Source organism: Echiichthys vipera, assembly GCF_963691815.1.
Source record: "Echiichthys vipera genome assembly, chromosome: 7".
Lineage (NCBI taxonomy): Eukaryota > Metazoa > Chordata > Actinopteri > Perciformes > Trachinidae > Echiichthys > Echiichthys vipera.
Genome location: NC_139832.1, coordinates 25,541,916 through 25,561,435, shown reverse-complemented (window position 1 = coordinate 25,561,435; position 19,520 = coordinate 25,541,916). Strand labels below are relative to the sequence as shown.

The 19,520-nt window shown below is 39.0% G+C and overlaps 1 protein-coding gene across 1 annotated transcript; it reads left to right on the top strand.

Moving 5' to 3' along the window:
• The first annotated feature begins 6,227 nt into the window (after positions 1–6,227).
• On the top strand, positions 6,228–17,803 carry dnajc24 (DnaJ (Hsp40) homolog, subfamily C, member 24). Its single transcript, XM_083917003.1, has 5 exons — positions 6,228–6,310; positions 9,679–9,782; positions 10,163–10,298; positions 15,652–15,720; positions 17,286–17,803. Exons 2-5 carry the CDS (start codon positions 9,681–9,683, stop codon positions 17,492–17,494), a joined length of 516 nt encoding a protein of 171 aa, XP_083773129.1. The 5' UTR covers positions 6,228–6,310; positions 9,679–9,680; the 3' UTR covers positions 17,495–17,803.
• Positions 17,804–19,520: the final 1,717 nt, after the last annotated feature.

Sequence of the window (19,520 nt, the reverse complement as noted above, 5' to 3'; positions counted from 1 at the left end):
CTGTAACAAAGGAGCCACATCAGCATCTCACAGTATGTATCTCACAAGTATGTTATCAAAAAAAGTGTTTTTTTTATTTTTTTTATCAGTACCATTTTTGGATAGGCTACTTTCCTGATATTAAATATCATAAAAATCCAAACATATATTTTTAGAATCATTTACAGAATTAGCCACATTAACTCACATAAGCTCGACCGCCCGGGAGCTAGGCTAACAGAACACGTTACTAGATAAACAGGAATGGGAGTTCCGTGTGAAGTGGAGATTACACCGGCTCCGGGAGTAAAGTGCAGCCAGCATTTATGATCTATGATTTAAACTGATATTTAACATAATACCATGTTCATAGACTGTAAAACACTGACCCTCACGGCCCGAATCCGGCTCCAGATTAGCATCTAGTGTATATGCCATCGATAGCAGGCTGTATTGCAAGTCATGGTGCAAGTGCGGCTATTTAATTAGAATAACAGAGATAACGTTAACGCGGTGTGTTCCTAAATCACCTGTTGGTACAGTCGATTGAAGGGCCAACCATCTGCTTGAGATGACGGAGTTAGCATGCTAATCCTGACTAGCCCCGGAGGAGAAGTGAGGGCCAGAGGCTAGCTGTCACTCAAGAGACCACGCCCCTTTATTCCTAAACTTGAACCTCCAATAAAATAAAAACTAGCCTGGTACAAAAAGATCAATCCCAAGTGTTGTCATGGAGATACAACCTAAAGATACAGACTAGAATGCTTTTTAGTAAACAGGCCTTAAACAGGTTTAATTATGCTGTGAAAGTCAGCCTGTTTAACATGGGGGTCAATGAGAAACTGCTCTGTTGTGCAAACTACTCCTAGTGGACACTCAGAGAACTGCAGTTTTTGGCACTTCTGTATTGGATCAACCAGGAAGTCGCTGTGGTGGGGGCTTGGTTACACCCTGTCAATCCTCAAGGCTTGTATGGATGGATGGATGGATGGATGGATGGATGGATGGACGGAGGGATGGACGGAGGGATGGATAGATATAGATAGATTTGAAGATATTGAAATGTTATTGCTAAATGTAATGAGTAGTAGCTGCTGGTCAGTCACCTGTAATGTGTTTGATTGCAGGATGTCAGATATCAGAAAGAGAAAAGCAGACAGATAGCTGTGTTTTATCTCCTTGTTGGGGAGAAGGTTTTTCTCTTTTATGTTTATTGTTGAGGATGTCCACCTCACACCCATGATGAACAGCTGCAGGTAAAAACGTACCACATTTGTGTTTGGTGTATTTTCACAACTGTTTCTCTGAAGACAGGAATAAGACCATTCTCTAATGCAAGTGTGAACTAAAATCAGTGTCCCAGATAAACACGTTCAACTAGACCATTTTGAAATAAGCTAAAAGTAATCCCAAAGTATTTAGAACACATTACTTTACTTGAGTAATCCAAGGGAATACATTACACATTACAATTTAGGACATGTAATGAGTACTCTGTATAATTAGGGAATAATTTTTAAAAGTAACCCTTGCAACATTGTCTATATGTAAAGTGTATTGAGATAACTTTTGTCATGATTTGGCACTGTAAATAAATTGCATTGAATTGCTTGTGTCTCTAAAAAGTCACATGGACATCCATAAAATCTTTCTACCGTGGTCACTGTTCTGAAACAACTATTGCTGCTTTTTTTCTTCGAATGTAGTTTTTTTATTGTGCCGTTTGTCTATTAGAGACAATAACAGCGGCAGTGGACTCAGTTAATGAGAGAGCTCTTCATCTAGATGTTTTTTCATTGTCGATGATTATTATTTTAGTTAACACCTTTCTAATGAACATCTGTTCTCCAATTGCTTTCTGTGTGTATTCTTTAGTCTGTGTGGAGTCAGATAGGCTGCAGAGGGAGAATCTGACGTGCGGGTCAGTGATTCTGTCTGACTGACATGTTGTCGCTGCTTGTATTATTCTATTCTGCTCGTTTATCATGTTTTTATTGTCTTTTGTAATTAACAACAGCTTTATGATCACAGGCAGGTAGACGGGTGTGTGTGTGTATGTGTGTGTGTGCATATTCTCTGGCTGGTTGTTCTTTTCTGTCTTTAATGAGCCAGAGATTGCTGTTTTTATCGTCTCTGTTGTTTCTTCTGCTCACACATTTCTAATGACCAGCTGCTCTATGTCTGTGATTGCTACACACACACACACACACACACACACACACACACACACACACACACACACACACACACACACACACACACACACACACACACACACACACACACACACACACACACACACACACACACACACACACACACACACACACACACACACACACACCATACAGGATGGTACGGTGTGGATGTTGGGGACCTTTTTTGACTTAAAGGGCCTTTCCAATTTTTTTGTGTGTTATTTACAATAAAAAACATAATTGGCAGGGGGCTTGCTGTTTTTCAGACCATACAGTGTTGTTTGAGTTTTGAATTTCATACCTCCATTCATCCCATTATTTTCAAATTACTAAATGCAGCTCATTCTGTAATACATCCATTTCCATGAAGATCAAATCAAAATCATCTTTGTCCAACTCCACTGCAAGAGCCTCCACACCTGAACACAAAGAATGAACTATGAGTGCAGGGCTGACGTTTGAATTTTGAGCAGCGATTAACATTTAAAAAAATGAATTCACCATCTCAACACTGTGACTGAAAACAAGATCTGCTTTCTTGCACAACCTGCCCCGGCTGATAACATCAGCAACAGCAGTGCAAATTGCTTAAAAGTGCATTAACCCACTTTTAAAAGCATCGACACTGGCAGCGGAGCAGCAGCTGCATGCATTCATGCATTGTGTTCAGAAAGAGTAAAGAGGGGTCCCTCTCATTGAACTTGGACTAACATCAAGAAAGATTCCTCATTCATCGGGACATCTTTTTATAGTTTACCATCACAAACTAAATTCAATTCATGCTGTGGCAAAACCAACCAATTAACTTCTCTTTCTGTCTATTTATTTCCTGCTTTAATTGCAAAACAGGCATTTCTTTTTTGTTGCAACCCACTGTGAGAATGATGCAACCCAAAGGGGAAACACCACTAAAGCCTGAAGACTGCACATCAGATGGCAGCCATCCAAAACTGACTTGAAATCTCAAAGTGGACTGATTTCATATACACATTGTGCCATTAGATACATTTATTATTTTCTTCTTCGTATTTCTTATTTGTATTAAATAATGATATGTTTTAATAGAGCTGTTCTTCATTTATATATACTGATGATTCAAACTTGGATGAACTCACAATGACAAACACATTTTCATTCAATTTGAATAAAACCAAAGTGATGCTGAGGAAATTGTAAAATAACCACTCAAGTACAAGTTATGATAATGATGTTATTATAGAGAGAGTATATGAAAATAATAATAATGTATGGGTGTGATATAAGTGTGCTTCACTGGTTATTTTTCCGATTAAAAGTAAAGTTTAATGTTGTCGGTCTGGGGACGGGCAGTAAATCAAACTTGAAACAACATTGTGTTTGCAGCACTCTTAAAGGTATGTGCATATAAATATATAGAATGGACTGGAGGGAAGAAATCAAGCAAAGTTAATATATTTTAATTTAAAAAGATGTAGAGAAAAAAATATTTTCACAAGGTATAGAAATGATGGAAAGTAAAGCACACTGGTCGTGATATTTCCTTTGTTATTTCACATTATTGGGTTGTGTTATTATGTGTAAAGAGAAAAAGTATAATGATTTATAGATAGAAGTGGCCCCGTATAGTTGGTTAATGTAACTGATGTATTGATGATTAGATAAGTAAATGGACTTGGACTTATATAGCGCCTCTCTAGTCTTCTGACTACTCAAGGCGCTTTCACACTACTTGTCACATTCACCCATTCACACAGACATTCACACAGATGGCGGTGGACACCTACATAATCTAATCTAACCATTCACACCACATTTACACACAGCTGGGGATCGAACCGCTGATCTCTCAAATGGAGGACGACCCACTCTCCACTTATTCACAGCCACTGTAAGCACAGCGTTTCTCCCTACTCCTTTTGGTAAAACTTATTTTTCAAATTTATGTTGCCTATTTGTTTACCCCAATTACTGGTTATTTTGCTCCTGTTTTTTTAAATATATATATTTTATTAATTATACCACATTATATTGTTTGAAATAAAGTTAATTCAATTCAGGTCAAGTGCTCCAACTGTCACCTAACACTGTCCATGAGAAAATAAATGGGATTTTTTTTTACTTCTGGTTGTCAACTAATAGTGTTAGAATGCATTTGTAAGTGTGGATCATATTGTGAAGTCTGGACTGCTTTACTACACTAATATTAATGTGAGAGGACAAAACATTAGTAATATTGCTCATTATCAAACAGTGGACAAAACTGGCAGCAAAAAGCTTCACAAAGAGCATTCATTTCAGGGCAGTTGTATTGAACTGAATTGAATAAAGTGGGAGAGACAGTCCCCCCTTTGGTGGTGAATATTTTGCCACTTGACTAATTGACCCTTAATTCGCCCAAAATGAAGAGATAATTAACTGCACTAGAATGTCAGTCATTCCGTGTCTCTGTGGTCTCGTTAAAGAGCAATAACGGAGCGACAGACAAGAAGTCGGATCCTAAAGGTGTCAGAGTGTCACCTCATCTCCTCTGTTCCCATTTCAATTAACAGATTGCTCCTGGTCTGTATTAGCAGGACAGATTTCCCAGCATGTGGTCTTGTGCTGCTCTTTCCTGGCTGCTGTTTCAGAGGTTCGGTGGAATTGAATACTATCATCTTGGCTTTCATACTGATAATTTCACATCCTTAATAAATTCCAATAAATGCAGCATCAATCTATTGTTGTACATTGTGGACTACATTTCCCTAACAACAATGGGGGCCACTGCCTAGCCACTGTAGCATGAATGGATCAATAGTTTGCTTTATACCTTCCAAGTCAGGTTAGTCCACCACTGTTTGGAACTATCTCTATGCGGTTTTGCTTCATTTTAGTGAACAACGCTGATGAATTCTGAAAATAACAACCAAAGCATTTGCATCGCTATGAAGGAAATCAAAGTTAAGTCTGTGTTTAAGGTTACAATGTTTCTCTTATAGCATCATAGCATTGTGGCTCAAACAGCAGGTGTCACGTTGCTCTGATGCTAATTCACTTCAGGACGTGTTAACATGATAGATTCTGATAGTTAATACAATGTATCATGTGTAATGTGATTGAAAACTGATAAGGTAATCAACATGAAGATAGCAATAGTATTAATAGAAATAGATTAAAAATGTTATGGAATCTACTCATATTAAAGAAAGGCCCACAACCCCTACATGGATTCTCTGGGTGGGCAGATGTTCAAGAATATTAACAGAGGGGACTTTGTTCCCAACAGTTTTTCAAAGTTTTGGTTCACACTCATCGATCTCACAATGAATAGCATGCGGCTGCCAGCTTTACACAGTGAAAAAGTGATGTAAGCTAAGCCCACACTGCTTAGCTGGCTCACGTTAGACGCCTCAATTGAGGATGCCGTAGTTGCACAAAGTAATGTGGTGTTATTGTGAAATATAACGTAAGTTGCTCTAACTCGGGCATCCTTATGACCACAATGTAAAGAAGAAGAAGAAGAAAAAATTCCTTTATTTGTCCCACAATGGGGAAATTCAACGTCAGGAAGCTGAGTTCATCAGTGATGGAGGTAAATAATTACAAGCACTCTTGGTGAGGTAAAGGTTTGTGAAGGTTGTAGAACAGGTACACTTATAATGACAGCTCCCATTCAATCATGCACATACTGGAGGGAGACGCCACCGCGACAATGACCGGTACTTCGCCAGATTCGTCTATATAGTGTACTATTTGATTAACACTCTATGAGGGATAGTCAGTGAGTGAATGAGGGAACCATTTCAAACAGAGCCATGGTTACAATAACATTCATGGTTTCAGGGTCAGATGTGTTCACTAATCAACACTACACTGAGAGTGACTTTAGTCTCGACTACCAGCTGAATAATATACATTATATTGTACATTTGCTTTTTTTCTTTAATCCGTTTCCCTCAGAGTTATAGCAGAGACTCCTAGTGATGACCCTTTTTTTCTAAAAAAAAAAAAAAAAAGAAAAAGTAAAGAAAAAAAAAGAAAAAAGACCGGAAGTCTTCGGTCTCGTTAGCGGAAGTCGGACAGCCGGCGGACCAGAAACACAGCTTTTGTTTCAGGGGGACTCATAACACCGTTGGACACTATGTCGTCTCTCTGGTGACAGCCTTGTTATTAAGGTATGCTCAGTACTTTACACCCATAATACAAACACACAACAACAGGAAGAAGACAGGACCAACTGTGTTTTAATGCGCTGTCGTTACGAACGGCTTCAGTAAACATTAATTTAGCTCGCGCTAGTACTGGTTCGTGCTTACATTACACACTTTCTTTCCACGAGGGTGTATTATGACGTGCACTCACCAAACAGCACCAACAAACTCGTTTTTTGCACGTAACAGTTAATGTTCCCGCTTCTAGCACACTGTAGATAATGTGACATTACGGGCAGAGTGAAGACACTGCTCTACACTCACACATCAGTCTGTAACAAGAACATTGTCCCCTGCTTCACTGTCACCGCAAAATAACCTTTTAGTGACGTTATAGGTTCACATTCAACCTAGCTGTGTCAGGATAATCTGGTTTGTGTTTGATAAATGTTTTTTCATTGATTAAAAAAGCCTTACATACCTACTCATAATTTCCTTACATTATATAATATCAAATACTTTAGCTCACGTATTTGTCATTTGTCACTTTGTGTTATTGCTGTTTTCTAGGTGAGAACATTTTCAATTCATAATATAAACAGTAGGTGTACTAATAACCCACATATATTTTCATTGTTGATTCATCTATTAATTGATTGTTACTTTGGTCTACAAAATGTCAGAGAATGGTGAAAAGTTCCCCAAAGCGTGGGTTGCCTTCAGATGTCTGAGCAACAGCCCAAAACTCAAGAATTTTAGCGTTTTTCATCAGAAGTGACTCAAAACACTGTTTTCGGAGTGGTTGCCAATTCATTTTGTTTTGATTTTCTAATCAGTTAATCAAATGACAGCAGCTTTACTTACAATTGATTATGCATTATAATAGTCAAACAGCGATTGGCATTGTAAATTATTATATGGATATTATGTTAATGAGCTTCTTCCAGAGATGCCCCGATCTGTTTGTGTTTTTCCTATTTCCAATATTGAGTGTTAAGACAGTATTGACTCTGACTTAGACTTCTCTTTATTGATCCTTTGGAAACTGAGTTTCCAGCAGCTTACAAAAACACAAGGGAGGTATAAAGGGAGGTATAAAAAGAAATACAGAATAAGATAACCAATAAACTCTTAGCTAAATAAATACAGAAAGTATAAAAAAAACAATAAACAGTAAACAATAAACTCTTAGTTAAATATATATGAAGTTAAATGTAGAGGAAATGTATAAGATAAAACATGTATGACTGTATATGACAGAAATGAGCAGTAAGATTAAATTATTGCACTAATAGTAGTAGCTGATCTTTTGGGAGACATGTTATTGAAGACAGCTTGATTAACTTAATGAGATTTCCTGGGGCCTGTTTCACAAAGCAGGTTTAGTGAAAACTCTGAGTCTGTTAACCCTGAAATGAGGGAAACTCTGAGTTTTCCGTTTCACAAAGGGAGGTAACTCAAACCAGAGACAGAGGGGTAACTCTAGCCTGTTTCACAAAGGGAGGTAACTTAAACTCTCGGTCAGTTACCATGGTAACATGCTCTCTGAAACTAACCTGGTCGGGACCAGGTTTTTCTCAGAAAACCTTGAGTTTCTCTCTGTCCCCGCCCTCTTTCAGCCACACACGGTGTTTCATTTCCTCATTCATTCAGTCAGCAGGCGAGTTTTGGCGAAGTATAGTTCTGCTATAGTTCCGTCTGTTTTTCAGAAAATCACTGCAAACATCAGACATTAGAAGTTATATTAGGTGGCGACTATTTCACTACCATGGCGTGTCCTTCTGATAACAATCCCGTGGATGAAGCTGCAGCATTACTGCGCAGAGAATTATATATTCGTCGGGAGATGATTATCAGACTATTGATTATAGATGTTCTTGCATTTCCAGGCAATTCTCTGTTTGAGCGGTACCGTTTCATGTCACAGCAGATATTCTGTGTTGCGCTGCGTTTTTTTGCAAACGGGAGTTTTTGTATACAACGTATAAAAGTCATTCAGTAGGCCTACATTAAAAGTTATATTAGGTGGTGAATATTTACACTACCATGGCGTGTCATTTTGATAACGATCCCGTGAATGAAGGTGACGCATTTCGCAAAGAGAATTAAATATTGGTCGGGAGATGATTATCAGACCGCGCATAGACGTCCTTAATATACTGCAGCCATAATTACAAAATGAATGAAATGGATCTTTTGAGCAAGTTGAATGTATTTGACTCAGCGTTTCTAAATATAATTCCAGCTTTTCTTGCAATTCATAGGTTCAAAAGTGTGTGCTTTTAGTTGGGTTACCGGTATATTAACTACTCCTATATAGCCTTCTGATCCAGAATATCACCTATAATGCGAGGGGGCTGAATACGAACAACACCGTTTCATGTCACAGTCCATCTCACCCCTCCTTACATTTCCAACATTAACAACCAGTAATGCTCTCATATCACAGCAGATATTGTGTGTTGCGCTGCGTTTTTTTTGCAAATGGGAGTTTTTTATACAACATTGATATGTTGTATAAAAAACAGCCACTTACGGTAATATTTACTTTACGATATAAAACATGCACAAAATGAGGCGTCACCATGAGACTGTGCAGAGGTTTTACCTGTTTGAAAAATGTTTTTATGTTTCATCTTAAGCTGCGCTTCTCCCCCGCGGGGTTGCACTTAAATGAAATAAATTAATAGGCTCCCACTCATGCAGTTCCCCCTGTGATATTACTGTGATTGCAACTGGACTACATTTAAACTTATGCACTGACCCGAGCAGCAATGTCCTCCCGCACCGTCTCCCTCTCTTTTGCTGCTGCAGCGGTGTAAACCTGCTCAAACTCTCCGTATGAGCGCATTAATATTTCCATTTCCAGTTGTAGCGTAGCCCTTCGCTTCCCCGTTGCCATGGTGACTCGTCGAATCAGTGTTCCATTGATGCTGTCTTTTTTTACTTGTGGTGCACGCGCTTAACTCCAGGTCAAACTACTCTGAGTTGATCAACCTAACGCAAATCTGCTGTTCTGGAACCGAAAACTCAGAGTTTCCTATCTCAGAGTAGATCAACTCAGAGTTCAGGGTTAGACTCAGAGTTTTTTGAACCTGCTTTGTGAAACAGGCCCCTGATCTCAGTAACTGCTCCCCCTTCCCTACTGTTCTTAGGCATGTTTAGTGGCCTTTCAGCTGCGTACCTGATACCAATCTTGCAAAACAGCAACTGAGCTGGCCGTTTTTAAATGGATTTCTGTAAGTTTTAAACACCCATTGGATGCAGCCTCGAATTGTCTGACGCTTTTACATAAAGGCCCGCTGCAAGAGCCTTTACCAGTAGAGGTTTTATCGAGGTTATCGATGCTTTCATTATCGTGTTAGTCTGATGTCAGTGTTGTGTTGGAGCAGGGATGTGGGAAGCAGCAGAGAAGGACCTATATGCTGTCCTGGGAGCCAGTCCCTCAGACTCAGTCCAGCAGCTCAGACACAGGTACCAGCAGCTGGCCTTACAGGTAAACACACTTCTCTATGTGGCTCTGTATCAGCATCAAGCAACACACCCCCACTACTACTACATACTGTATGAGAATGTCCCTCATATACTCTACAGTGCTTAGGCACAATCCGAACTAAGCCCTAACACAAGGTACATCTCGTGAAACAAATATTTCAGTTTTTATTTAACAGAACACACTCTTGCTTCTATGCTCTAAGTAAGGTCACTCCTGTTCATTCTGGCTGTAAAGTGATCCTTTCCTACCGCAACTGCACAGTAGAAGATGTGGGACTAAATCTGTGTTGAAATATAAATTTATAGATAGAGATAATATGTCTTCCTACTCTGAATTTAACAAATCAATTTGTCTGTGTGTGCGTGCACGTGCATGCACAGTACCACCCAGACCGTCTTGGAGGTGAATGTTCATCAAAAGCAGAGTCGGGTGTTAAGAAGTTTCTAGAAGTAGATGCAGCCTGGAAGACCCTTAGTGACCAGACCACCAGGAGACAGTATGACCTGCAGAGGAGAGGTAGGACTTCATTTTTCATTTCATCTACTTTTCTCATTTATATATTCATTGTGCCTTCAAAAATAAAAAACAGTGAGGGAACATTTTGGCTGGTTTGAAAAGTCAGAGCCAATAATATGATGATAATAATAATAATAATAATAATAATAATAATAATAATAATAATTAATAATAATAATAGAAAAGTTTATTTATATAGCACCTTCCAGAGCACAGTCACAATATGCTGTATAATAAAAACAACACATTTTAAACACAAAGATAATAGAATGAACTAAAAGTTTAGAATACATGAAGGTAAAAATGAATATAATCACAATAAAAGTATAATTTAAGCTGAGGGAAACCTGATTTTCAAGGCTTAAACAAAGGCTTGAATGAATGAAAATGTTCTGATAGAGTTCATCATTTGAGTGAAATCTGTAACCTTGAAATTTGAACTGGAGTGTGTACAAGCTACTACAGAGGAGGAGCTAATAGGGCTGGGCAGTTAATTGACATTATGTCCGTTCATCCGACATTAAGACCCTAAGCTCCCTAATTTCAGGCACGTCGATACGTTTGATGAATTCATTCCTTCATACAGGCTGGAAACCACCCCTATAATTCACAGAATACAATAACAAATCTGATCCTACAACCTGTCATTGTTGTCTGTGTTGCTTCATTGCAACACCCCAACGCATTCATTCAAATGCAGCTGGGGCAGTTTCAGGTGTAAAAGAGCTGGTATTCAAAAAAAGTCAGTGATCAACCTGGACAATCACTGAAATTTTTTTTTCAGGTGTGAGGAGTTGTGGAAGTAGACAGGGTTTGAACTTCTCTCTCAAGCTCTTGGTTGTTTTAAATGACTGCTGGTTAACATGTAGTATTTGTGAAACAGAAAGATATGTCATATTTCATGCCAGAAAACAAGTTGACAACTTGCCGTGACTGAATAAATGTGTGATATAATAACATGAATCCCATTTTTTTATGACACTGACAAAGAAACTGTATCTAATGTGGATGCCAACACCTGACCCACTTAATAAGGTCAGTATCAGCTCTGCTCTCGAATCTGCTGATGAGACACTGCAGAGTGGGCTTTCAGTCCAAAACGTTTTAAATGACAAGTCACTGTGTTCAGAGACAGATCATTGCCCTGTTCAGCACTTAACTGGCGAGCAACTCCAGCTGCAGTGTTGAACCGATTCCCTATTAAGAGTGTTTACATAATCCTGTCCTCTTGTGCACTTGTTTTACGTGGACGACGGCCTTTTTGAGGGACTTTAATGAATCTGTGTCCTTGTAAAGTTTCAATATTCTTGAAATCACGGAATGCCCAACCTCTCTTGCAATGGCTGAGAGGGGCATCCCTTTGGCCTTCATCTGGACAACCCATAGAAATAAAGACTAGAAGTGTCCTTGAATATAGCCGCCTATGGGAATGAATGCGTCAACAGAGCCGCCATCTTGGTACGGGTAAGCGCTGCTTTTAAATGAATGAACGTCAACAGAAGCCAAGGTGACACACATAATCAAATCATTATAAATCAACAGATTTGAGCGGCGATTTCTTTTGTCCAGGTTCGTTACAAGTGTCAGACATGCACTGAAACAGGGGGTGGGTAAAGCGATAGAGAAGCGTTTTCTTTTATTGTTAACATAGCTTACGTTTATGTTCAAAACGTAATGCAAATTTTCACATTCACACAAACTCCTAAAATCACAGGCTAGTTTGGTCAAGCCTGAAAATATTACTTAAAAACCTTTCCATACATTTTCCAGGAGTTAGTCTGTGCCAGTCTGCACCTGGCTTGGAGAATACCTGACTGAACATTAATGTGGCCGCCCTGTAACCTACCAGCATCCAGCTTAGCTTTGGCTAACAAAGGCTAAACAGCTCTACACTGACGAGCACTTGTAGGATTTTTAGAGAACTATAGACAATGTACATAATATGTTTTACAAGCAAAGATTTTTTTTAAATATATATTTTTACATTTAATACGAAAGATGAATAGCCATTTACCTGCTTATTTGGAAAAAGAACAAGACAGAGCAGGTCTTTACACACAGGAATTGTATAAGTTTGGTAAAATAAATATTGAAAATGAGCTAGCAACACAATATTTACAATATACACTTTATTGCAATATTTACAATATACACATTTGATTGTAATATTTATAATATATACACCTGATATATATATACAGTTTTTAGTATCCTTGCAAAATCCCTACGTTTGTAACATACAAAATAAAATCTTACCTATGAAATGGTATGCCTTTATCCTTTGTCACCTTTGTTTGTGTGTTAGTACAGCAATATGCAGCGCAAAAGTCACATGCTGGGAGGCAGAAAGGCACTTCTAGGCTTTAATTCTATGTGGACAACCTGCTGTCGCAGGGTTTCAGTCACCTTTGAGAGGCTTGCCATCTTGGAAATTAACCAGGAGAGCTGGCAGATAAATAGGGTCCAACAATTAAGTAAATTGTCGACGGGTTCCAGATTAACACCAATAACAGTAAGGTATCTGAGTTTTCTTTAATTTTGCTCACTGTTTTCTTCCACAAAATAGAGGTTTTTGTTGAAGTGCCTGGGTTATTTAAAAAAAAAAAAAAACATCAGCAGTGGTATAGTCACAGCAGATATTCTATCAAATTCTGAACTATAAAAAATAACAATATTTGAAAATAAATCAAGTATTTATTATTCCATCTCTAATTTCGTGCTGGTCAGTTTATCACCGTGGTTGTTGTGGTCTTTCACAATATGATGAAGATGAAGATTGAGGTATACATTTATTACAATGACTTTGGAAGGCAGTACAAGGCGCACATTTCTCTCTTTCCGATTGTTTCACTCACTGGAAGTGTTACAAAATGTTATAGGCATAAACAGGTACTGCCCATTATCTTATATCAGCTTCACTGTGAGGTGTACAGTATAAACAGACAGGTAAAAAGGACAATAGGAATTTGGCAATGATATGGATTTTGACTCTACCGTGTAACCGACAGAGCAGCTCTGATGTAACCACACAATGCATGCAAAGCCGGCCCTCGATGGAATATTTACTGGCCCTTTGAGTAGAAGCCTCTGTGCAAAAGTAATTCATGGCTGTAGTGGCTGATGTTGACTGCTGTCCTCTCTCACATCTAAGCGCAACTCTCTCATCTGGGAGACTTGCTACATGCGCTTCCTGTAGGCACGCAGCAAAAAACGCTCCCACGCTCTATGGACTTTGTGCTCTTCAACGCTCATCTCTGCGCCTGTTGTTGTTGTTGTAGTAGTCTGGTTGAATCTGTGGTTAAATCACCACCACAATGTCTCTTTCTACTTTGAAAAAACGAAAGGTTGACACAGAAAACCAGCAATTCAAGAGCAAATAAACAGAGAAGTAGTGGTTTAAAACTATCGCTGTAAAGCCTGTGGTTTTATTCTGCAACCAGTGTATATCGGTGGGAAGCAAAAATCTAAATCGGTATAGTAACTAGTAACTTGTGTTATCAGATAAATGTAGTGGGGTAAATAAGTATAAAGTAGCATGAAAAGAAAATACCCAAGTAAAAAACAAGACCCTCAAACTTGTACTTTAAGATGAATATATATCATTCTGTTACCGTCTATGCTTCATATTATACTGTGATATAAATTTCAGACCATACCCTACAGCCCTACTACACTGCATTGGTTACATTTTCTCTGTCAAAAAAGTTGATATATATATTTTTAATTGTTCCTCACACAGTGTAACACTAATTAAAACCCGAGGAAAGTTGAGCACTCATTATTCATGGTTCAAAGTCATTATCACTGTCAAACTGTACAACTTGATAATGACTGTTTCCTCAAGAGTGAACTGTAAAAGATAAGGGTGTGAAATCCATCTGTTCGTCAGTGCATCCATTTATCCTTCCATCACTTTCCATCCATTCAAGGCTGAGGTTGTGTCCTGTAGTTGTTGGAAAACGTGTATGAACCTTCTGAAGCTTCAGAAATGTCCCCCCAAAGCATGTTTTTTTTTTCATTTTAAAGTCCACACTTCAATCATAAACTCTGATGTTCTAATGAGTGCTAATGTTTAAATAAAAAAAAAAAATGAAAATTAACAGATTAATTCAACAATTAATTTGCACAATATCTGTCATCCGTGTCTTCTCTTTTATTTTATTTATGGTCCATATATTGTTTGCCATACAATGTACAGTATATACAGCAGGTGTAATGAAAAGGGGACATTCACAATAGATAAGGCGCATATGCATTAAACTAGGAATTGTCCCTACTTCATTTTTAAATCATACATCATAAATGCTGTCTGCCTGCACTTTACTCCCGGAGCCAGTGTGTTTTCCACTAGAGACTGACACGGAAGTGCCTGCCCTTGTTTCTGCTAAAAAACCCTCTAAAAAAATCCTGTTCCCGTTAAAAATTTAAAAAATGACTTCCATTCCCTTCCGGTTGTGGAAAAAAAAATCTTAACATTGACTCGCAGTCCCGTTTAGTTGTGCGTTCTGTTAGCCTAGCTCCAGGGTGCTAATGTTGCTAATTCAGTAAACGTCAGTCAGATGTCAAAGTCTGACAAGATGGCGCCTCCCATAGGCGAAGACAATTGGATCAAGTTGAGAGAATGGACCTCGACGGAGAGGATACATCCATTTTTTATGCAGTCTATGATTTAAACCTCTTACATTATCTGCCTCGCATCCTGGTTAAGTTATTGGAAGTAAATGTGTTTTTTTTAACACTGCCGACTTGGACAGACAATCATTCGTAGGATCTCGCATACTAGCAGCACAGCTAAATGCTAGCACCATAGGGAACACAATGGAGACATTTAAGTGACACTCACACCACCGCGCCACCAAGAACCCTTCTGTGGTTCGTTGTGGGGGAACAGTCGCATATAAATTGCTGTCAGGACCTCCTTCTATGGTCATGCTCGTGCTCGTACATTTGGAATTTATCCGTGCCGAAGCCCACCTCTCTCAACCGGGCCAGGGCTGGGATTTGTGCCTAGAATTGTTCTGTTCAAAATACAATATGTCAATCACAATATGTAATAACAGAAATAAAAAATATATATTTATAGTCTTGTCGTGTTGATCAGAGTTGTGATTAAAGGTTTATATGGGCTGCAGAAGATTTTCAGATTTGAAGTTGGGCTCCGGCATTCTTAAGTTTGTGAAGCTCTTTTTTTAGAGCACGGCCGTGAATGTAACTTTCTGTTCCACTCCTGCCCTATCAACACTCTTAATATAGACATAAAGATGTGAAGACATAATACTGATCACTGCAAATGTTACATAATGCTGCTTGTCCTATACTAATGATGCATTAATTCTTCTTCTTCTTCTTTCAGCACAGGAACTGAAACAGGATTGGCCAGTGGATTCTACCGTCTATCTGGAGGAGATGACCTGGGACCAGGGTAACTAAACCATGTACACTAAAACACACAAGTACACAAACCTCAACAAAGGTCTCTGGAAAACACCACATGTGGTTACAAGTTTATGGTATTATGGATTAATATAATCAGACACTATTTTTGAATAATCCAAGAGGCAGAGTGTAGGCATCGAAACATCCTCCACAGTGGAGAAAGGCTGGCCATCTAATGCGATGAACTCCATCATCTTGTTAGTAATGCCTTTAGCTTTGGCACTGCCCGTTGGGAATTTTCAATGAGCGACTGTATTCACGTATGGGCTCACTCGGGGAGAAAACTCCAGGTAATATCAGGTTTGCAGTGCATTTGTGAAAGGGGCTTAATACTGATATAATGAAGAAAAGGAATCATCTGTCTCTATCATTGGTCAGTAAAAACACGTTAATAAGGCATGTCAATAGATTTGTCAATGTGAAGTACTATCTAAACTCCATGGCGAAACTGCCACGCATTATGCAACCTGCTTTAGCAAACTAAAAGCATAGCTCCTCTACTACATTTAAACTAAGCTAATTTAGACATTCCCTGTTGGTAAATCTATCGTCATTCTCAGTACCGTATTTTTCGGATTAAAAGTCGCTCCAGAGTATAAGTCTCACCAGCCGAAAATGCATAATAAAGAAGGAAAAAGACATATATAAGTCGCACTAGAGTATAAGTCGCATTTTTCGGGGAAATCTATTTGATAAAATCCAACACCAAGACACAAAATTTCATCTTGAAAGGCAATTTAAAATAAAAATAGAATAGAGAACAACAGGCTGAATAAGTGTACGTTATATGACGCATAAACAACGAACTGAGAACGTGCCTGGTATGTTAACGTAACATATTACGGTAAGAGTCATTCAAATAACTATAACATATAGAACATGCTATACGTTTACCAAACACTCTGTCACTCCTAATCACTCAATCCAATGAACTCTTCTTCCTCGGTGTCACTTCTGAACAACTCCGCCAACTCCAAGTAGCAGGTAGCATCTTTTTTTTCACAATGCACTTCTGCCATGACCCGCCCCCGCCGAATTTTTGATTGGTTGACGTGTGTGTGACGATTGCTGATATACGCTTAGTCTCTTACGTGACTGAGATAAATAATAGCCCGGGCTATTATTTGATATTTTACGGTAATGTGTTAATAATTTCACACATAAGTCGCTCCAGAGTATAAGTCGCACCCCCGGCCAAACTATGAAGAGAACTGCGACTTATAAGCCGAAAAATACGGTAGTTCCTTGGATCTTTACCCTGCTTTAGTCAAATTTACATGAAGTTTGTATAGATACATATCGACCTCAGAGGATGAAGCCTTTTCTTTAGCGCCACCTTTAGGACAAACAGCTTCATTGATGTATTTGTGTTTACTATATTGTTTTCATATATACAAGTTTTTATTCTAATAAATAGTAAATGAATCTAGCCATATATATCTTGAGTAACTGTATTTCATTTTTCATTGTGTCATTGTCAAAATATCCGGAAATGATCATGCTGATACATCTTTAGTGTTGCATCTAAAATGTGAGTGTGTGTTGTTTCAGATGATTGTGTGTACACATACAGCTGTCGCTGTGGAGGGGGATTCAACGTCTCAGAGGAGGAGACACAAAGGAGGCAGCAGGGTGAGGAAGAGGAGGAAACAGAGGAAGAAGAGCACAGAGGAGTGGTTGTTTGCTGTGATACATGTTCCCTCAGTGTGTGCGTCAAACGGTCGTTACATAGCAAGACTCAAATGTTAAAATGCCAATAATAGTACTTGTTTGGAAACCTTTCAACTTTGACAAAGCCAAGCCTGACTACTAAACATTCAAACAGCTCACTGGCTGACTTACTGAGAACTCAGTGTGTATGTCCACATGGATGTGAGCGCATCTCTGACCAGGGCTCGTCAGCCAGGGCTGGACTAATCCAGGCTAACATGATCCACTTGTTAATCCTAGTGTGCTTGGATATCAGAGTGCTCTTACTTTGAAATTTGAAAGAATGCATATGATTGTTTGAGTCGTCATATTTTACTTTCAGTTATTTATGCCTTTTTCTTGAGGAATTCCAAAGGGAATTTGGACTGGGCTTTCATTGAAGTATATTGTTTTATTTTATTGTATTATTTCACTGTATAGTATGTAATGTAAAGGCATTTTAATCTATTAAAATGTATCTATCTAAATTTTTTTTTTTTTTTTGTAAAGAACGCATTAGTTTTGCATTGACAGATCATACTCCAACACTGCAGTACTCCAGTTTGTCATTCTGGGATAGTAGGAAAAAAAAACGTTCTGGCCTGTTTGTTTTACTTTAACCAATCTCAATCGTCTTGGGCAGAGCTGACGCCAAGTAGCCACGACACAACTTTCACCCTTTTTTTCCACTTGCCGACAGCTTTTGGAGCTCCTAGACAAAATCCCCAGTTCAGAGTAAATTTGCGTAGGCTCTGAGCTTGTGTGTCAGCGTTCAAGCGTGAGGTGTGAACTTTTTAGAGAGCTGAGCAGTTTGGTGGTGCCTCGCAGACACACTCCAGATATCTAGCAGGTACTCTAGAGCTGGAGCTCTCTGGACTCCGGCAGCCAGTGAGAACCAGGAGGGAGCACATGTAACAATAGGAACTTTACTGTATGTGCGGTCTCTGACAGGCCTGCTTCCCCGGGGACTGGTGGAGCAACAAAGCGAGGCTCTGCTCCTGGCCGGAGGAAACGCCACTTCTGCTGGCTGCATTGTCACGGCTGAGCGTTTGATACGCACCGGCATTCAACTGTAAACCCATCTGCAGCGATATTAGATATCAGAGCAAGTGCCAGTTCGGAAAACAGACACATAAGGAATTCTTCCTGGTTAAAGATCCTGTAGTTGGTGACTTGTCGCTTGTCAGTGAAAGTAGTGTTAAAAGCTAAACAAATTCACGACTAATGCAAGACAGCAATATGTGTGATTTGAACAGTACAGCAAAAGGATGACTTTATAATCTTGCAGTGAGAAACGCATGTCAGGATCCCAGCACTGTACTAAGACCGCATTTACATAGCTAGCCGGTCCTACTGTGATTTTAGTATGATAACTAGAGGGTATAATAGGTTAGCCAGACAGTATTGTGTGAATTTAATGGAATGTGTGAATAGGATTAGGAAATAATTTGGGCTCTACAGGGTTTAATAGTCTTGGTCATGATCCAGCTTACTGTGAATAAGATATACTTTCGTCCGTTTGAACCTTAACGACTTATGACACAAGCTCAAGATATGAAAATACAGACTTGTGCGGGATCATTATTAATCAGAACAATCCATAAAAACGTGGCTCTTCCTCTGATAATCAATCTGTGCATTTCCACCAAAAGTCTACCCCATAACTACATTTAAAATTAAGTAGAGTCTCACCATCTGTATGTTTGTGCCTGTGCAGGCAAATTCAACACAGTGCAGTATAGGTTTTATTTTAGGTTCCTCCAATCAAGAATAAGGTGAAACCCTCTTATTCTCCTGTGATTACAGGGGCATGTGGATATATGCCTTTGGGGTAATGGGGCCATTGCATAGTAACTAAAGATTCTGCTGCTGACGTGGTGCAACACTTAGCTGTAACACCTAAATTCAATTTGTTTTGTGCAACAGATTTGTCTTTTCTTTACCTGTCAACACCAGTCCTACGTAAGTGTCAGGCTCTCTGCAGTGTTAATACTTCCTATTACAGTGTTGTAGATAGAGGCTGGTGATTACACCATGGGGATTGTTGAGGTAATGTGATGCCCAAGCAGGGTGATGGTCTATTCCCTGGAGAGAGTC